At 31.9% G+C, this 17,985-nt stretch overlaps 1 protein-coding gene across 1 annotated transcript; it reads left to right on the top strand.

The window, feature by feature from the left end:
- Window positions 1-10,634: 10,634 nt before the first annotated feature.
- LOC123229029 (transcriptional corepressor SEUSS-like) lies at window positions 10,635-17,885 on the top strand. Its single transcript, XM_044654586.1, has 11 exons — window positions 10,635-11,062; window positions 11,600-11,812; window positions 11,902-13,015; window positions 13,102-13,221; window positions 13,537-13,585; window positions 13,710-13,924; window positions 14,028-14,096; window positions 14,592-14,689; window positions 15,299-15,392; window positions 15,950-16,019; window positions 16,427-17,885. The coding sequence occupies exons 3-11, from the start codon at window positions 11,954-11,956 to the stop codon at window positions 17,380-17,382; spliced, it is 2,733 nt and encodes a 910-aa protein (XP_044510521.1). The 5' UTR covers window positions 10,635-11,062; window positions 11,600-11,812; window positions 11,902-11,953; the 3' UTR covers window positions 17,383-17,885.
- The last annotated feature ends 100 nt before the right edge of the window (window positions 17,886-17,985 follow it).

Genomic DNA, 17,985 nt, shown 5'->3' with positions numbered 1-17,985 from the left:
TATATTTATTTTATATTTCCCATGATTTTTCATAGGCCTAGAGACTTATTTCTCCTTAAACTCTCGATCTTTAAGTTTCAAAATTGTAAATATTTATTTATATATTAAATTTTATTATAATTTTTAAGATAAAATTGTTATTTAAAAATTTTATTAAAAAAAATTTTATTTCTTTTTTTACTTAGTTTTAAAAGTTAATAATTTTTTTAACTTATTTTTAAAAAATTGTTTTTTCATCCAATTATCTGAAGTTTGCATTTTTAAAATTAACAATTTCAAAACCCACCATCTAAAGTTTATATTTTTTAGGGTTAATAATTATCTATAAATTATTAATTTTTAAAATTAAAGGGAAAAAATAAAATAAATTTTTTGTTGTGAGCTAAAGAGATTTGCATCACTGCCGCTAACAGTATCTAATTTCGGTCACATCTTACTAATCGAGTCCACTTTACACCTTAACATATCACAGTAACCACTTGAGCCATACAATTAATTAATCTACTGATTTTTCCTGTGTTTTTCTCTTAACCAACACTCCTTTCTCCACCGCACAGAATTAGAGTCAAACTAAAAAGTAATGTTACAAGAGGTTGATAAACAGAAGTTGCAACATTATACGATGAAACTGGACGCAGTAGATTGGACCTCAAAAAAATTATTTTATTAAGATAGAGAATCTTCTTTTGAATGAAGCCCTTAAGGTGGACCGTAAGCTGCTGCGCTTCCTGAAGCTGATATCTAGCTTTTAAACGGCCACTCTGCCTTTATCTGAAAAACGCAACGGTGTTCTCTCCGTCAAATTCCATGTAACACGTGACTCAACATATCAGACACATGATACATCAACCACATGTCATGTCATGTCATTTCATCTCATGATATAACATTCCTTTAATATATATGTAAGATGGATGGTGGACATGTATGTATATGTATATATATATATATATATATATATATATATATATATATATATATGTGTGTGTGTGTGTGTGTGTGTGTGTGTGTATTTGTTTGATGTATGGCATGCATATGTAATTATGTATGAATTGACGTGATTATGTAATTTTAATTTCAAGTGACAGGATGTTGTTTGGTTTTATTCAGGTTAGGGTTTCTTCCAGTCCAGCTCTAAGATTCAAGAAACTTTGTGAAGTTACTATTTTACCCTTATTTAAGTTATGCGTCTTTTCTTTAATTGTCAATTATTGACGCTTTGAAATAATATTTTTATATCAGAAGAAAATTTTGAAACTAAAATCATATTATTTTATCAATTTTTTTTCATTAATCCCTGAAAAGTGAAAATTTATATTGTAAATGAGATTATTAATTAAAGCCAGCCACTATTTAAGGGTACTTATGTAAAATAAGTTTAGAGCAACATTTTTTTAGATCAGGATATTTTAATCTATTGATCCATGGTTTAAGGACCACAACAGCCCTTGGATCGCTATCCAAGGAATCTAAACCTCTAATAAGATTATTGGTGGTTCAGCTATCCTCTTTTGAAAATAAAAGTTTTATATACAGTTATTATTCGGCTTCAATTTTGAATCAAACTAATTCAAACTCGATTTGAGCAAGGCCAATTTAATGAGTAATGGTTTGGCTTGAACAATCAAGTAATTGGGTAATATAACCTATTCATAGCATGGTAAAAACCTGATTGATGGTTAAATGGGTTTAGTCATCCCCATAACCCATTTATTAAAAAGTCGAAAGACTTATTCTCACCCAAAGTATAATGAAAACTCAAACTTATATTTTCTAATTTTTAAAAACTCAAATACTCACTTATAAGTAAGTTTCTGTTAAAATTTTTAATTAGAGTTAAAGGTAAAATCGTTATTTATAAAAAAATTTAAAAAACTAAAGTTTTGTTTACTTTTTCCTCCTTAGATTCAAAAATCAATGAAAGGTTGGTTGTCCTCTCTCTCTAGTCTCTCTCCTTTCCCTCTTCAGTTTTCTTCAACTGAGACAAAGACAAAACTATTTTCATCTCTGTCGAAGACAGACAATCTGGGAAGGGAGAAAGAGAGTAGGAGAGAGAGATAAAATGGGAGGAAGGACGGTTGACGACGACAAATTGTCTCCAAAGAAAAGAGGAATAAACCTTAGAAGGGTATTTGTTATTTTTCAAATTTTAAATTGAGAAAAAATTGTAGATTTTTAAATCTGAAAAGAAAAATATGATAAAATTTTTAATAAATAATAATTTTACCCTTAATCCTAACTGAAATTTTTAATAAAAATTTACTTGTGAATAGGTATTTAAATTTTGAAAGTTGAAAAGTAACTATTGAAGTTTTCACTTTCCATTGGATGAGAATAAGTCTTTTGACCTTATTAAAAACATTAAAATGAGTGTCCCACGTATCATCAAAATAGAAATATAAGAATATAGATGAACCTTTAATCAGATGGTCTGAAATCTATTAGATAAACGATGATTTGGGGTTTAGGTTTTTGATCTATAAGGCCCTTGATGTTTCATTTTCACAATCTCTGTTTGTCTAAGAATGTTCATGGTCTCCCAAAATAAACCTTTACCATATTTTAGAGGAATTTTTTTTATTTTCTATTAAAAATAAATTTAAATTGAATCAAACTCAAATTTAACTCAATTGACCTAAAATATTTTCTTTTGGCTAAAAGTCAACGAAAGGTTGACATGTTTTAATTTTTTTTTTCTTTTTAAGTCTAGATTGACCGAAGCTTAGGCTGGATTTAATCAAAGTCGTGAATTCATTCTATAATCTCTGGAGCCCAAAATTTAATGTAAAAAAGAGGAGAAAAACAAGAAATTAATGATGGCTCCTTCGTATGTTTATTAATAGTGGCCGACCTTATGGTTATAAATGAGTTGGCTTACAGTAAGATTGGCCTGCGCATGGCCTGTAGGATTTCATTGTGCACTGTATCCCTATATTTAAATACATGTAATTTTATTAAAATTATACGGCCCCTGGACTTTTGAGAATTTATTGTTTACTCTTAAATGGTAAATTACAACAGAATTAATCATAAAACCTGAGGATTTACGTAATAATAGAAAATTTTAAATTATAAAAAAAAATTTTATGTGAATGATAACCGTTAAATTTGAATTATTTGTAATAATATGTTATAAATATTTATTTTTATAAGATAACTAAAGAGCCCTTTGTTTTCTAAAATTACTCAGGATACCATCGCCCACCAAAACTAGGCGGGGACGCCCCATTTATTTTTCTCAATTAAGGAATTATAGGGGTAATTTTACTTTCTTGAAATCTAAGGGGCAAACGTTATTTTTCCAAAAGTTAAAGGTGCCTCAGAGCTTACCTAGGGGTATATATGTAATTTCAAATTGTGAGCTGAGATTTGGAGATGTGTGGGCTACATTCATCAGTGGAAATGTTTCGGTTGATGTCAGATTATACAGAGGATTTGCTGTCAGTACCTGTATATAAGGCTAATTTCGTCGTTTCACAACGTTAGACAATATCTTATCTATGCTTCACCAATTGGTTATCTACAAGGGCGGTGATTTTAGCATCTCTTTTGGGTCTACTTTTTGTTTCTGCTTTTGTGTCATTTTTTAGTATAGGGGTTTCTTTGTGTGTAATGACTTCACACTTTCTGATAAAAATAAGTGACACGTGGCGCATGATTGACGAGGGCCGAGAATAATGGTTTTCATAAAGTAAGGATTAAATTTTAGTGATAAAGTTGGTAATTCAAATTTGACGAAAATTAATTCTGTTAGCTTTAACTAAATAAATAAATAAAAATATTTAAGATTTATGCCTCCACCCACATAAAAATATATGGAATGAGTAATATTATATATATATATATATATATATATATATATATATATATATATATATATTATAATTTAGATATATAAATTATATGTTATTATATGATTTTTAATTATACAATTTTATATCATCTGTATATTTAAATTATGTATAAAAAATATATATATAATTTTATTGATATAAAATTATTATAATTAACTGAGCTTAGTTTAATTTATCATCAAGAATTACTTAATTCTTACACTAATTTGAATCAGGGAATTAATTATCTCAATTATCTAATTTTGGTAGGACATAATTTTGATTCATGATATTAAAGCAAAATTAAAAAAATAAAAAAAGGTTAAGAAGGGCAAAATAGGTAGTGAACCTATGACCCTTCAACGGCCATGATGGAGACGCCCAAACGAACAAAAAGTGTCTGAACACTCGACTTTACATTAGGACATGATCCATTAAATTATGTGGTAGTATGTGCATGTTAAATATGATCATTTTTGAGCCGCAAAACAAGGCCACCTAAATTTTTCGAGAAAAAAACATGTTCCAACCCAAGGATTGGTAAAATTACCTTCTCACCCTCAAAACGAAAAACCATCTAACTTTCACCTCATTTTTCACTTCATTAATATAAAATAACATCCAACTAGATTGTTTGTTAGTCGTGCCCGCTTTTGAATTATGACTTCATTTAGAATACAAGTAATATATAATTTTGAAATTCTAGTCAAATCATTAAAAACATAAATGATATATAATTTGAAATTCTGTTGAGTTATCGAAAATATAAATAATACTATATGACATGAGTTATAAGATAAAATTTTGTTCAATATTTGGTATATGAAAAGTTGGGAAACAGTTTGGTACTATTTGGTATTTATATATTAGTTTATACGTGTAAATATTTTGTTTTCTTTGATATATTTAATAGTATCCAAGTTAAATGTTTGTACATGTTAGGTTTTTTAATTTACCAAGTTGATAGCTCAATTTCTTTCCCTTGAACTATTTGCATATGAGAATTGGCATAGAAAGTGAGTGATCTTATAACTTTTGGGAATAAAGAAAAAGAATGAGACTGAGTAAATATTTATTATTCATTTAATTATATAATTTATTTAGAAGATATTTTATTATATTGTTGTGAGGTTGGAAACTTTGTGTTCATGACCTTATTTGTTTTAAGTAACTTCTCAATTCTGTTTCACGCTCATTGTATAATGGTTTCGAGATATTAAAATTGTGGTATCAAAGTACTAGGTTAGAGATTTTGTGAACTCCTAAGATGTTTTAGATTAGTGATATGATAATTGTGGTATAATCAACATTTCACTCTTATATATGATCGTATACTTTTTTGTGTGGTTGTTCACCACAACTAGCCCTGTGTGTCATAGACGATCGTACATGTCTTTAGTATGATCATCAATTGGTCACCTATGTTTCAACCCTGGTTGATGAACAATCATGCAAGTCTCATGCATGATTGTTTAGTGTGTATGAAAACTAAAATTTATGCATGTCACGACTATTTTTGTCCTTCAAACAATTGTTTCAATGTGTTTGTAATATAATTTGTGACCATTTTACCTAATCTCTACACCAAATTAAACCATACTAATTACTTAAGGTCTCTAGTGTATAATCAACATCTAAATGGACAACACATTGCTTTGAAAACACATATCAAAGGTCCTTTAGCCCACCATACAAAGTTTCTTACTCATCATGCAATTTTATAACATATATATAGTTTTTAACATACTAATTACAGATCCATCACGTTACCACATATTGTCGAGTTATACACCTAGACACATAACAAGTCATGCAATATAAAATTTCTGCTATTCTACTATCTCTTCGTGCATAGTTTACTATTGCTCCATGTTTACATATACATATAATCATATCATTAAGAACTTTGAACTCATACCACATTTCTAATTACCATCTCAACAATACCATAATCATGTAAGATTTCTAATCATCCTCCGCAGCAAAAGCTATCTCACACTTAAAATTGTAGTTAATACCAGTTTTTTAATAATATGAGACAATGTGCACAATCATGTGATAACATGTCTTTTATGATTTTTTTTTCAAATTATAATGACACGAACATGTCTTTATCCGATACACTTGACTGTTTATCTTTTAAAATTATCTTATGTGACACGTTATCTACATATTTCATGTGGTACCATATGAACAAATGTATAACTATTCATTAGCTTAAAATTTCACTTTTGAATAGTTGGCCACATTTATATTTATCTCATTCATCCAACATAACTCAAATAATAAAAAAAGTTACATAATTGACCTTGTTACATATCTATGGGTGGTATACCATGCGGGTTATACACAGTGAGATGAGAAAAAAGTAAGGGATTTCATATAATTGCGAAGTATGTTTGCAGCACATGGTGGGGGTTTTGGATGTTTTCTAGTTTTGGTAGGTCATCGGATTTTTGCCACATGTGATGTGCATGGTTGGGGGTTTTGTATATTTTCTGATATTAGGGGGTTTTTTTGACATACGACAAGTATGCGTTATGCTTAAAGTGGTTTAAAATCATTTTCAAGTATATATGACCTGCATGTTATTTGATATTTTTTATTATGTAAGGGTTTTCGAATATTTTTACTAGACATGTCACATGTGGTAGAGTTTTTTTATATTTTCTCGTGTGTGTGTTTTATCTGGTATAGGCAACATGTATAATAATTTTTTTTATATTCATAATTCAAGGGGGTTATTAATATTTTCCATTTCAAGGGTAATTGATATTTTATATTTTAAGGTTTTTAAATTTTGGGTAATTTTTTTAGTAATAAAGTATAAAATATGCAAATAGTATGGAAATTAACTAATTTATTATTTTTGGTGTAGAATGTTGCTAATGGGCATAAGAGAAAACACGAAGCACATATTGGAATGAGAGATTTTCAATAGCAAAATGGTGACATAGAGCCATCGTGATGAGATAATAAAGATTTGTATGACATTAATGGATGAACATAAAAAACTTTTCAACCTTACATATTTTGAAAAGTTTTTAGATTTAGAGAAGTTGTGGTTTAACAGACTTTTAATACATTTTATTTTATTGAGAGAGATAGTTAAGACGAACTTCAATGAGAAGTTTTGGTTTATATTGAATGAGGTTGATGTATAATTTAGCCCATCTGAGTTCACTTATATTAATGGATTATGATTTAGTTGTCAAACTAAGATGCAATATTATCTTCCCACCCTAACATGCAAAGGATTTAAAAGACATATTTTAAGGATGAAACTTCAATCAGTTACAACGATGTCATGAGAGTATTTCAGGTGAGGGCATGAAGGGAGGATAACACTGATTATGTTGAGATTGTGATATTATATTATCTACACATTGGATTACTTGGATGGATTTAAATCCTACTCATACGGTGTACAAGTATAAAAGATGACTTCTAAATCCATCACTAATCTTATTAATTGACAATACAAGAAGACTAACTGATCAAGAGGAGGACCTATCATGCGTTCATATAGTTTAATGGGTTTTGACTAGCCTTTTTGGTAAGTGTGTCATCTATTCTCGTTAAAGTATATTTATGTAATAATATATTATTAATTTATTATTGACACTTGTAACTTTTTTATTGTTGGTTTGAACATATGAGACCTTGAAGACATTGGACAACTAGGGAAAATTGTGGTTACTATCAATAATACCGCAGATGTTAAAGTGGCATACTAGAGACATGCTAGGTTGGGATGATATGAAGACTATATGTATTTGATGGAGAATTACTATGTAATACCCTTAGACAAATCTCACATTAGTAAAACACGAGAGAGATACTAAGTTTATCTGTATATCCCATATCGCTTGGGATGAGAAGATTTGATTGGTTAAATAACTTGTGAGTTTCTTAAACTGTTAAGATGCGTTTTGTGTTGCAAAATCTAAAAACAAAATTATGATAAACTATATATCTAAAATGGATAATATCTTGCAAGTGGACCAAACATTTGAATCAGAAATGTTATATATGGTATCAAAACTACTCTACATGTCCTGTTAAATGATGTAGGGTGAACCTCAGTGAGGACGCTTAGTCTTATAAAGAGGGGTGTATATGAGACTCTTAGACAAATCTCATATTTTCAAAATATGGGAGAGATATTAAGTTTATTTGTATATTGTACATATGAGAAGATTTGACTGATTAAATATATTATAAGCTCTTTAAACTGTTAATATGTATTTTGAATTGTAAAACTCAAAAACAAAATCATGATAAACTATATATCTAAAATAGATAATATCTTAATAGTATTGTAGGCTATGAAATCAAAAATGTTATTAAATAAGTGACTTTATATTATTAGTTATTAATTATTTTATTTTATTCTTTGACACAAAAGCACTAACCAATAGATAATTAAGAACATGATTCTGTTCTCGTTGGTCACATCTTCTTTAGGATGATATAATGATTGTAATTTATTTACTGTGTACGAGAAATTTTTATTGATGGGATTGGGAATTGGGTGGGAGTTTGACAATTTTCCATTCCATGGGTAGGACTTGTCAGTTTGCCAAACTTTGGGTGAAAAGCACTTTATTCTGTTTATATTCATTAATTGTGTCAAATTAAATTGCAAAATGTGAAAGTATACTTATATATTGATTGATTAGCACTAATTTCTTATTAAATTAGGTATTGTAAAAAGACCAAATTTTAATCTTAAATATTTTTTCGGAAATAATTAATTAATTCTAAATTTATAAACATGATCATTCTTACTCATTTGTTTTCCAATTGCATTATTAATTATTTTAGTTCAATCCCTTTATAGATAATTATAACTTTATTAACAATAAAAAGCACAATAAAGTTTTTCTTAATAATAGCAATCAGTATTAGCCCAAACAATAGTCTAAGTTTTCTTTACGAACATATCAAAATTAAACTCTCAATTTACTTGGTTATGAAGAATAAACCTGACAGTTCGTATCATTAGGTCGTGTTAATTCAGGTTACGTGTCAACGATCTTTAATTTTAATTTAATCCAAACTATAATATTTGAGTTGATCCGATCTGATCATGGTTAACTCAAAATTATTTATTGTTTTAACTCTCTAAAGTATTTTGATTGTTTTAATTCTTTCACCAAATTATTTCAATATATTATTAATAAAACACACAATATAATATTTTATCTTATTGACAAATGCTCTCAAAATTTACGTTTTAAGATTTTTAAAACACTCAATAATATGAGTATCCAAATCAAATTCTTACTACTTAATAATAAAATAAAATATTTAAATAAAAAAATAATATGTACAATTATAATTAAATAAAAATACAATTATATGTCATCAGTAAAAATTTCAAATCTTTATTATAAAAATACAATTATATCCAACTTTCGTTAGAACTTTTTGTTAGTATAATAGTAAAACTGTTATTTAACAAGTAATATTAAAAAAATAAAATTATATCTCATTTTCATCGTTTAGTTATAAAAAATAACAATTTTTCTAAAAACTTAAATTTTGACAAGTTACAATTTTCCCCTGTTAAGGTTAACTAAAAAACCAACATATTTTTCGACAACAAAGTCCCCTCCAACCCTTCTTCTCCAAGACTAGCAATATTTCTCCAGTGCTCTTTGTCACTCTCAATGGCAGAAAAATCGACAAAATTGGCTGACTTCTTAGTTAAATTTCAACAAATCTTGCTCTTCTTCAACAAACACAAGTGGCCAACTTCTCAGCTGAATCTTGTTTATCATCGACTCCCAAAATGAGACGTTCATCGTCATCTGCTCCCGAAATGAAAAGAGCAATGAACACAAGCAATTGACGAAGATGAATCTTTGTTTATTCTTAACAAATCGAATAAGTGACAACAGAGCTCGAAAGAGATGTCAGTCTAGAAGGAGAGAAGAAGCCGATCTTTGCTTAATCAATAGAGACGTTGACGGATTTCGGTCCCCAACATAGATGAAGAAAAAAGAAAACCCTAAAAGGGAGAAATGATAACTTTTTAAAATTTAGGTTTTGCAAGAAATTATTATTTTTTAAAACTAAGTAATGAAAATGAGATAAAATTTTATTTTTTTAATATTATTGGTTAAATAATGATTTTTCCCTTATCACTAATAGAAAATTCTAATGGGAATTAGATTATGGATATGTATTTGAATTTTTGAAGCTTTACAGATCAGAGTTTAGAAATACTCTAAACCTTGGGTGGCAATAAGTCTTTTGGCCTTTTAGTTAATTGTTGCAACAAGGGTTTATTTGTGAAGAGAAGGCAAAAATATTAAGTAATAAAACTATTCGTACATATTTTTTGTACATAATTTGATATACAAATAATATATTATTATGTAATTAAATAATTTTGAATTAAAAATAAAATAATATTCAATTATATAATGATATATCATTTATATACTTATAATAAATAAATAAATAAATATATATATATATATATTCATAACATTACCCTATTTGAAGATACAATAACATTTAACTAGAAGCTACATGGATTAAAAGGCACCTAAGGTTGACCTACTTCTTTTAACGCTCACATCATACCATACCATAAAATTGTACCAGTAAATACACGCAAGGCCTCCACGCATCGCCAAAATTATAATAAGACATGATGGATGATGATGAAAGGATATACATACATACATGTATGCATCTAGACATGATATACATACATATGCATGATAACACGGAAACACAACACAAGTGAACGGGGAGAAAGAATAGCATTTGACTTCATTTAATGGCGAGAAAATTTGAAAAGTAAAGAAAAGAAGGAATGAAGAAAATTCAATCAGATCGAATACAATTTTGACGTCCGCAAGGACCGAACAGACACATATCACATTCCCCTTCTCTCTTTCTCTCTCTTGTTTCTTTCTCACTCTACCGCTTTCTCTCTAGAAATTACATACCAGCGAAGAACGGGCCACGCTTGAACATTCAAGAAACAAAAACCCACAACGCATTAAGATTACTCTTTCTTTTATTCTCCGATTAAGGGAAGCTAAGTAGAGATGACAGCTTTTCTGTAAGTGATTCTGTTTTGAAGAAGAATAGCGAGGTGGAAGTAAAAAGGGAGCTAATAGTTGTGATTTTAGTTGTTGTTGTGCTATGTTGTCTTGGAGATTCTTGAAGACTATTATATATTTGTTACTGTTCATTTTCAACTTTTGGTAAGTTCGTTTATTTAAAGTCTCTACCTTTGACCTTTTTGGTATTTTTCCCATTTGGTTCAATACCCATTATTTTTTGTCGCTCTTTTGTGCTTCTGGATCGTTGATTTATGTACTTTAGGGCTCGATCGAGCTGTTTTACTTGTCGTAGTAGTTGTTTGGTGGTTCTTTTGAGCAGTAATTGTGTTTTGTGTGGTTAAAGTTTGTGTTTTGTGGGATTTGAAATTGTGTTTAGGGATTCTTGAGGTTGAATTTTTGACGTTGTGGTGGTGAGTTATCGGGTTTGTTTTGTGGGTTTGGTTTAATTTTGATAAATCCTTTGTGGGTTCGTCAGTTTTGTGATTTGGGTTCGGTTATACATTTGATTGAAATTGATTTGTTTCTATAAACCGAGAGTTCTTGTTAACAGTGTGGTTATATTGGGATTCAGAAGTTGTAATTTTTACTGAAAGTTAAAGTATTTTTTTTTAAATTAATTGTCATTTTGTTTGGAATGTTTTCGGTTACGGTGGATCTAAGAGTTCTTGTATCACGCAGAGATTCATGCCAAAGCCTTTCAAGTATTGCTCGCCTAGCGGAGATAGTACAACTCTAGAATGTTCAGAATCAAAGCTTTTTCCTTGGTTTTGGTTCTTTTTATTTTGTGGCTTGTCTGTGGTAAAACTCAACACCATATGCTTAGGCACAGAACATACCCTTATCTTAGGGTGCACATCGGAGACTTGGAAGCCTATCATCTTGGATGCTTGGGTGAAATGCTAATTGAGTTGAGCTCTTTGACCAGTTTTCTGCGTTTGGTTGTGTAATTTTAATTAGTGTCTGGTTTCATGTTATTTTAGGTATAGTTGTAGCTTTCACTGAGTGCTTATAGATTCTTGTTATTCTCAAAGAATGGTACCACCAGGCCAGGCTCCAATTGGCGGTGCCCAGTCTGTTTCACCTTCTCTTTTGCGTTCAAACTCAGGAATGCTGGGAGGTCAGGGTGGTCCTTTGCCTTCCCAAGCAGCATTCCCATCGCTAATGTCGCCACGGACACAGTACAATAACATGAATATGCTTGGAAGTGTTCCCAATGTGACTTCACTACTAAATCAGTCATTTGGTAATGGTGGTCCAAATCCAGGGCTTTCTGGCCCTGGGGATAATCAGCATGGCAGTATGGATAGTGGGGCTGAGTCTGATCCACTTTCAGGTGTTGGTAATGGAATGGGGTTTAATGCTCCATCATCATTTGTACCATCGAACTTGGTGAGTCCTGGTTCATCTGGTCAAATTCAGGGTCAGCAATTCTCAAACCCTTCTGGTAATCAGTTACCTGATCAACAGCAGTCACAGCAGCTTGAACCTCAAAATTTTCAGCATGGTCAGCAACCGATGCAGCAATTTTCTGCTGCTCACAACACACAACAGGTGCCACAGCAACAACAGTATCAATCGATTCGGGGATTAGCTGGTGTTGGACCAGTTAAGTTGGAGCCACAGGTGGGTCACGATCAACATGGAACACAACAGCAGCAGCAACAGTTGCAACCATTGAGGAACCTTGGTACAGTGAAATTGGAACCACAACAGATTCCGACAATGAGAAATCTGGCACCGGTAAAAATGGAGCCTCAACATTCAGATCAGTCACTGTTTTTGCATCATCAACAACAACAGCAACAGCAGCAGCAGCAACAACAACAGCAACAGCAATTCCTTCACATGTCCAGGCAGTCTTCTCAGCAGGCTGTTGCCCAAATTAACCTTTTACAGCAACAAAGATTCTTGCAACTGCAACATCACCAGCAACAACTCTTGAAGGCAATGCCTCAACAACGTTCCCAATTGCCACAGCCATTTTTTCAACAGCAGAATTTGTCTATGAGATCTCCTGTGAAACCTGTATATGAACCAGGGATGTGTGCCCGCCGTTTGACACTTTATATGTATCAACAACAACATAGACCTGATGTAAGATCTCATATAGATGATGTATATTTTTAATTTATTGTGCATGGCTACAATTGTTGCTAATTTGTCTCATCATTTTTGTGCAGGACAACAACATTGATTTTTGGAGAAAATTTGTTGCTGAGTACTTTGCTCCTAACGCCAAGAAGAAGTGGTGTGTGTCCATGTATGGAAGTGGCCGGCAAACAACTGGAGTTTTTCCTCAGGTTTGTTGCATAAGAAATCTTGGGTTTTGGACTCTTGCTGTTTAGGATGACTAGATGCTGTTGACCTCATCTTAGCTGGTGTCTTTTGTATAAATGATTGAATGAGTTTAATTGTTTGTATGTCTTGCTGCTTGCTCTTTTTATTATATTGTCGATGTTGTGTCTCAACTTCTTCATTCTGTTTTAGTGCTTCTGTGCTTTTAAGTGTCTCTAGCACATGGATCAAAATTATCTTATATTACCTGTTTTTACTTGCTTGAAAATGCCAACTGCTGGTGTTTACTGTAATGATAATCGTACTCAGTAATTTTGCAGGATGTATGGCATTGTGAGATATGTAATCGCAAACCAGGCCGTGGTTTCGGTATGCCTTTGTCATTGTGTTTCCAAAATTTTTCTTTTCTGTGCATGTTTTGAAATCCTAGGCTTAGAGGGTAACTTGCAGCTAGTTTCTTATGCTTTCCTTATTTATGTTTTCTGTTTAACAGAAGCAACTGTTGAGGTTCTTCCTAGGCTCTTTAAAATCAAATATGAAAGTGGTACTTTGGAAGAGCTTCTTTATGTTGATATGCCCCGTGAATATCATAATTCATCTGGTCAAATTGTCCTGGACTATGCAAAAGCAATACAGGAAAGTGTTTTCGAGCAACTTCGTGTTGTTCGTGATGGTCAACTTCGGATAGTTTTTTCTCCAGATCTGAAGGTACAGGGTGAACTAATGACTTTTGGTTTTTAACGATTGCTTGTGAGACTTTGTAACTGTTTTTACATTCTTCTGATTTTTATCCTTTCGTTCTTTCTGCTAGATATGTTCTTGGGAGTTTTGTGCTCGGCGTCATGAAGAGCTTATCCCACGAAGATTGCTGATACCACAGGTTATTTATCAAGCTATTTTATTTTCCAAAATTTTCCTTTTTATTGACAAGAAGCTTTCTAATGTTTTCCTTGATTGAGTGAAATATCGTTTAATTGGAGCCTCTCTTATAAATTAAGGGTTCAACCGTTTCATTTAGGGCTGCATAAGAAAGCTTTTTAATGAGATGAAAAGCAAAATGCTCCATTAATGATTTCATTTTGGATATTTAAAACTATTTTTCCTTTTTTATTCTGTCTCATTGGCATTTCACATATTCAGTTTTTTTTTTTTTTCCAATTGTGTTGAATCTTTCCTGTGTCTGGACCCTTATTACTTTAACAACTCGGATTTATCTGTCCAAAGAATCCTCAATTTCTATTCTCTACAACAATTTAGAATAAATTTGAAGGTTAAAGGTTTTCAGTGGATGTTGTGATGCATATGGGAATTTTGTTTAAATCTTGCTACTTAGTGGGCATGGTTCATATCTGTCTGGTTATTATCTGTTGAGCAGGTTACTCAGCTTGGTTCGGCAGCTCAAAAATACCAGGCTGCTACTCAAAATGCATCATCTAGTTTATCTGTCCCTGAATTACAAAATAATTGTACTATGTAAGTCTGTTGTTGCTTTTTTCACTTTATCTATAATTCATCCTAACCTTTCTGCTGTTACTTCGGTGTTTAAGTTTTGAGTTGGAAATTTAATAACATGTGAAACTGTCATCTTCTATGTGGAAAATTTTTTCATTTTGGCATTTGTACTAGACATGTCTGGAGCACAGTTGAAATTGGACAATCAAATGATGTTTTTGCTAACTTCAAATAATCGATAAATTTAACCTTGTTTTATCTTGATTTCTTTGAGCATGTTCCAGAAGCATTGGAGAATAATTGTTCTTTCTCTTCATTTCTGACATGCAATTTTATATGTAGACACTGAGCTAGAGAACTAGTCAGATTTAACAGGAATTAAATATTTGGGAATGGGCTGTGTTCTAACATGGATGCTGTGACATACCAGGAAGATAGGTGACATTCAGTGCAAGACAGCCTCACCCATGGTTACCATCTGTTGTATGTAGGAAAAGGAGTTTTTCTTTAAGGAAATTAAGATATAATTAAGGGTTGTTGCTCATTAATAATGGCTGATTGAATTTCTGTTTTTCTATAATGTCTTATCTGTAATGCTTTATTATGATTATAATGAGATTTTCTGCTTAGGTTTGTTGCATCGGCTCGGCAATTGGCAAAAGCATTGGAAGTGCCATTGGTTAATGATTTAGGGTATACAAAGAGATATGTTCGATGTCTTCAGGTGATGTCCTTTATCTTTTCTGGTCAATATGGTGTAATGACTAATGACACGTATCAGGTCCATATTTATTAATTGTGGTATTTTCCTTGTTTTGCAATATCCAGTTGCTGAGTAACAGGAGATGTTTAAGGTGCTAATTTTTGGGAAAAATAAATGTCTTAAATTTTTGAGGCATTGATTGCTTTGTTCAGTGAATTTGGGCTGGATATTTGTTTTCTGCTGCTTAGGAGAAATTACTTAATGTTTGCTCGATACTTAATGTATATTAGTGATAAATATTAATTATATAATTAACGTACTAAACCTTTGTCATATTGATGAAAATAGAAAATGTTCTTACAATCATTAACTTTTCATGTCAGATTGCATCAGTTTTTTATTTAATTAACTCAGTTTCACTGCCATAGTTTTTTCTTTTCTTTATCTTTTAGTAAGTCATGGATGTGGTAGAAATGATTGGCCAGAACTGTTGTAAAATTACTTGTTTGAAAAACTATATTATCAAAGTCTGTTTGTTGCCTTCTTGATTGTTTTGTCACTTTATGGCCATTTTACAGATATCAGAAGTGGTTAATAGTATGAAAGATTTGATTGACTACAGTCGAAAGACAGGGATTGGACCTATGGGTAAGAATTGAAAAACTACATTATCATTATCATTATCATTTTTCTCTTTTTTCATTTGTCTACTGTTTTTGGCTGGACATGTAGTGAGAAGGTATTTAGAGAATCTTTTAAGTCTCTTCATTCACCTTGCCTTGATTCTTATCCAGTAATTGTGATGTTTTGAATGTAGACTCACTACTTTTAGTGCTAGTGAGAAGCTATAAAAAGGGGTGCTTTCTCCATGTGGTTGCGTGAAACCATTTTTTATCCATCATGATTTTATAAGTAATGTAAAAGAAATAAATAAGTAATATAGAGAAATAAAATACTTCTGTGACTTGAAAACTCGATAGTTCTAGTTTTACATTAATTTGGTCTCAAGGAAAATTCAGGATATGCTAAGTATCATGTGGTTTAATTCTTGGCAGAGAGCTTGGCTAAGTTCCCCCGACGAACAAGCGCTTCTTCTGGGTTTCACAGTCAAACACAACAGCCTGAGGATCAGTTACAGCAACAGCAATCAGTGGCCCCAAACTCAAATGGCGATCAGAGCTCTGTCCAGGCCAATGCAATGCAAATTGCTGCTAGCAATGGTGTGGCTAGTGTAAATAACTCAATCAACCCTGCATCTGCATCCAACTCGGCCAGCACAATTGTTGGACTTCTTCACCAAAAGTCAATGAACTCTAGACAGCAGAGTACTATGAATAATGCAACCAGTCCTTATGGTGGAGTTTCAGTACAGATTTCATCGCCTGGATCTTCTAATACTATTATCGCTCAGGCACAAAACCCTTCACCATTTCAATCACCAACACCCTCATCTAACAATCCTCCGCAAACATCTCACAGTGCCTTAACAGCTGCCAATCACATGAGTTCTACAAGTTCACCAGCCAATATCCCACAACCAGCTCTTTCTACTGAGACTGACCCAAGTGACTCTCAAAGTGCTGTTCAGAAAATCATACAGGAAATGATAATGTCCAGCCAACTTAATGGTGGTGGCGGCGTGGTAGGTGTTGGTTCAATGGGAAATGATGTTAAAAATGTTAATGGGATCTTACCAACCGGTAACAATACAGTTCTCAACACTGGTAATGGCTTGGTGGGAAATGGGACGGTCAACAATAATTCAGGTATTGGGAGTGCCGGATTTGGCAACATGAGTGGCGGACTTGGCCAGTCTGCAATGGTTAATGGAATAAGAAATGCAATGGGTAATAACTCCATGATGAACGGAAGGGTAGGCATGACAACAATTCCTCCTCGAGATCAAAGCATGAATCATCAACAGCAGGATTTGGGGAACCAGCTACTTAATGGTCTTGGAGCTGTTAATGGTTTTAATAATCTTCAATTTGATTGGAAACCATCCCCATAAGAGGATCTACTGGACAAATGATGTTTCTGGATTGTTGCTTATGGCTCCGCATATGCAGCAGCATCTCGGCATGAGAAAGAGAATCAGAATTGGCAAATTTGCTTGCCTGGTGGCCCTCTGCAGATCACAACATTGGTACATGACATATAGTGAAGGGCAACCATTCCCTCCCGCTTTGTACTAATTCGAAAAGTAAAACATATAGCATAGTGTTTTATCAATGAAATGTTCCTGAGTGGCATCATTTCTTCTAATTATTTTTCCAGATTTATGATTCAATATAGTACATAATTCCACTAACAATCTTTGGGATGGGAATTCGAGAAAGAGGGTCAACTGTTATTCTAGTAATGGTTGAGGTTGTGCTTTTCTTGTTCAATTTATCCCGTCTTGGTCGTTTGTAAACTAGGGAGTGTATTTTCTGGCTTTGTCTGGTAGCTTTATCAGTGTACTACTACTTCCTCATCTCTTCTTTAGAGCTATTATTTTAAAGATTTCTTCCATCCTCTCTGTTTCACCACTCGTTTCAATCTCAATCAAAATATTAATTCAATTGCTTTATAGTATTTTTTCTGCATATGGTTTTATTGCTACATACAGAGA

The sequence above is a fragment of the Mangifera indica genome, chromosome 11 (assembly GCF_011075055.1).
Source record: "Mangifera indica cultivar Alphonso chromosome 11, CATAS_Mindica_2.1, whole genome shotgun sequence".
Lineage (NCBI taxonomy): Eukaryota > Viridiplantae > Streptophyta > Magnoliopsida > Sapindales > Anacardiaceae > Mangifera > Mangifera indica.
This window is presented reverse-complemented; position numbering and strand designations above follow the sequence as displayed.

Coding starts and splice junctions, on each gene's coding strand:
- LOC123229029 (XM_044654586.1), top strand. CDS start 11,954: ATGGTACCACCAGGCCAGGCTCCAATTGGCGGTGCCCAGTCTGTTTCA. Junction 13,016..13,101: donor AACAACAACATAGACCTGAT/GTAAGATCTCAT, acceptor ATTTTTGTGCAG/GACAACAACATTGATTTTTG. Junction 14,690..15,298: donor TTACAAAATAATTGTACTAT/GTAAGTCTGTTG, acceptor TTTTCTGCTTAG/GTTTGTTGCATCGGCTCGGC.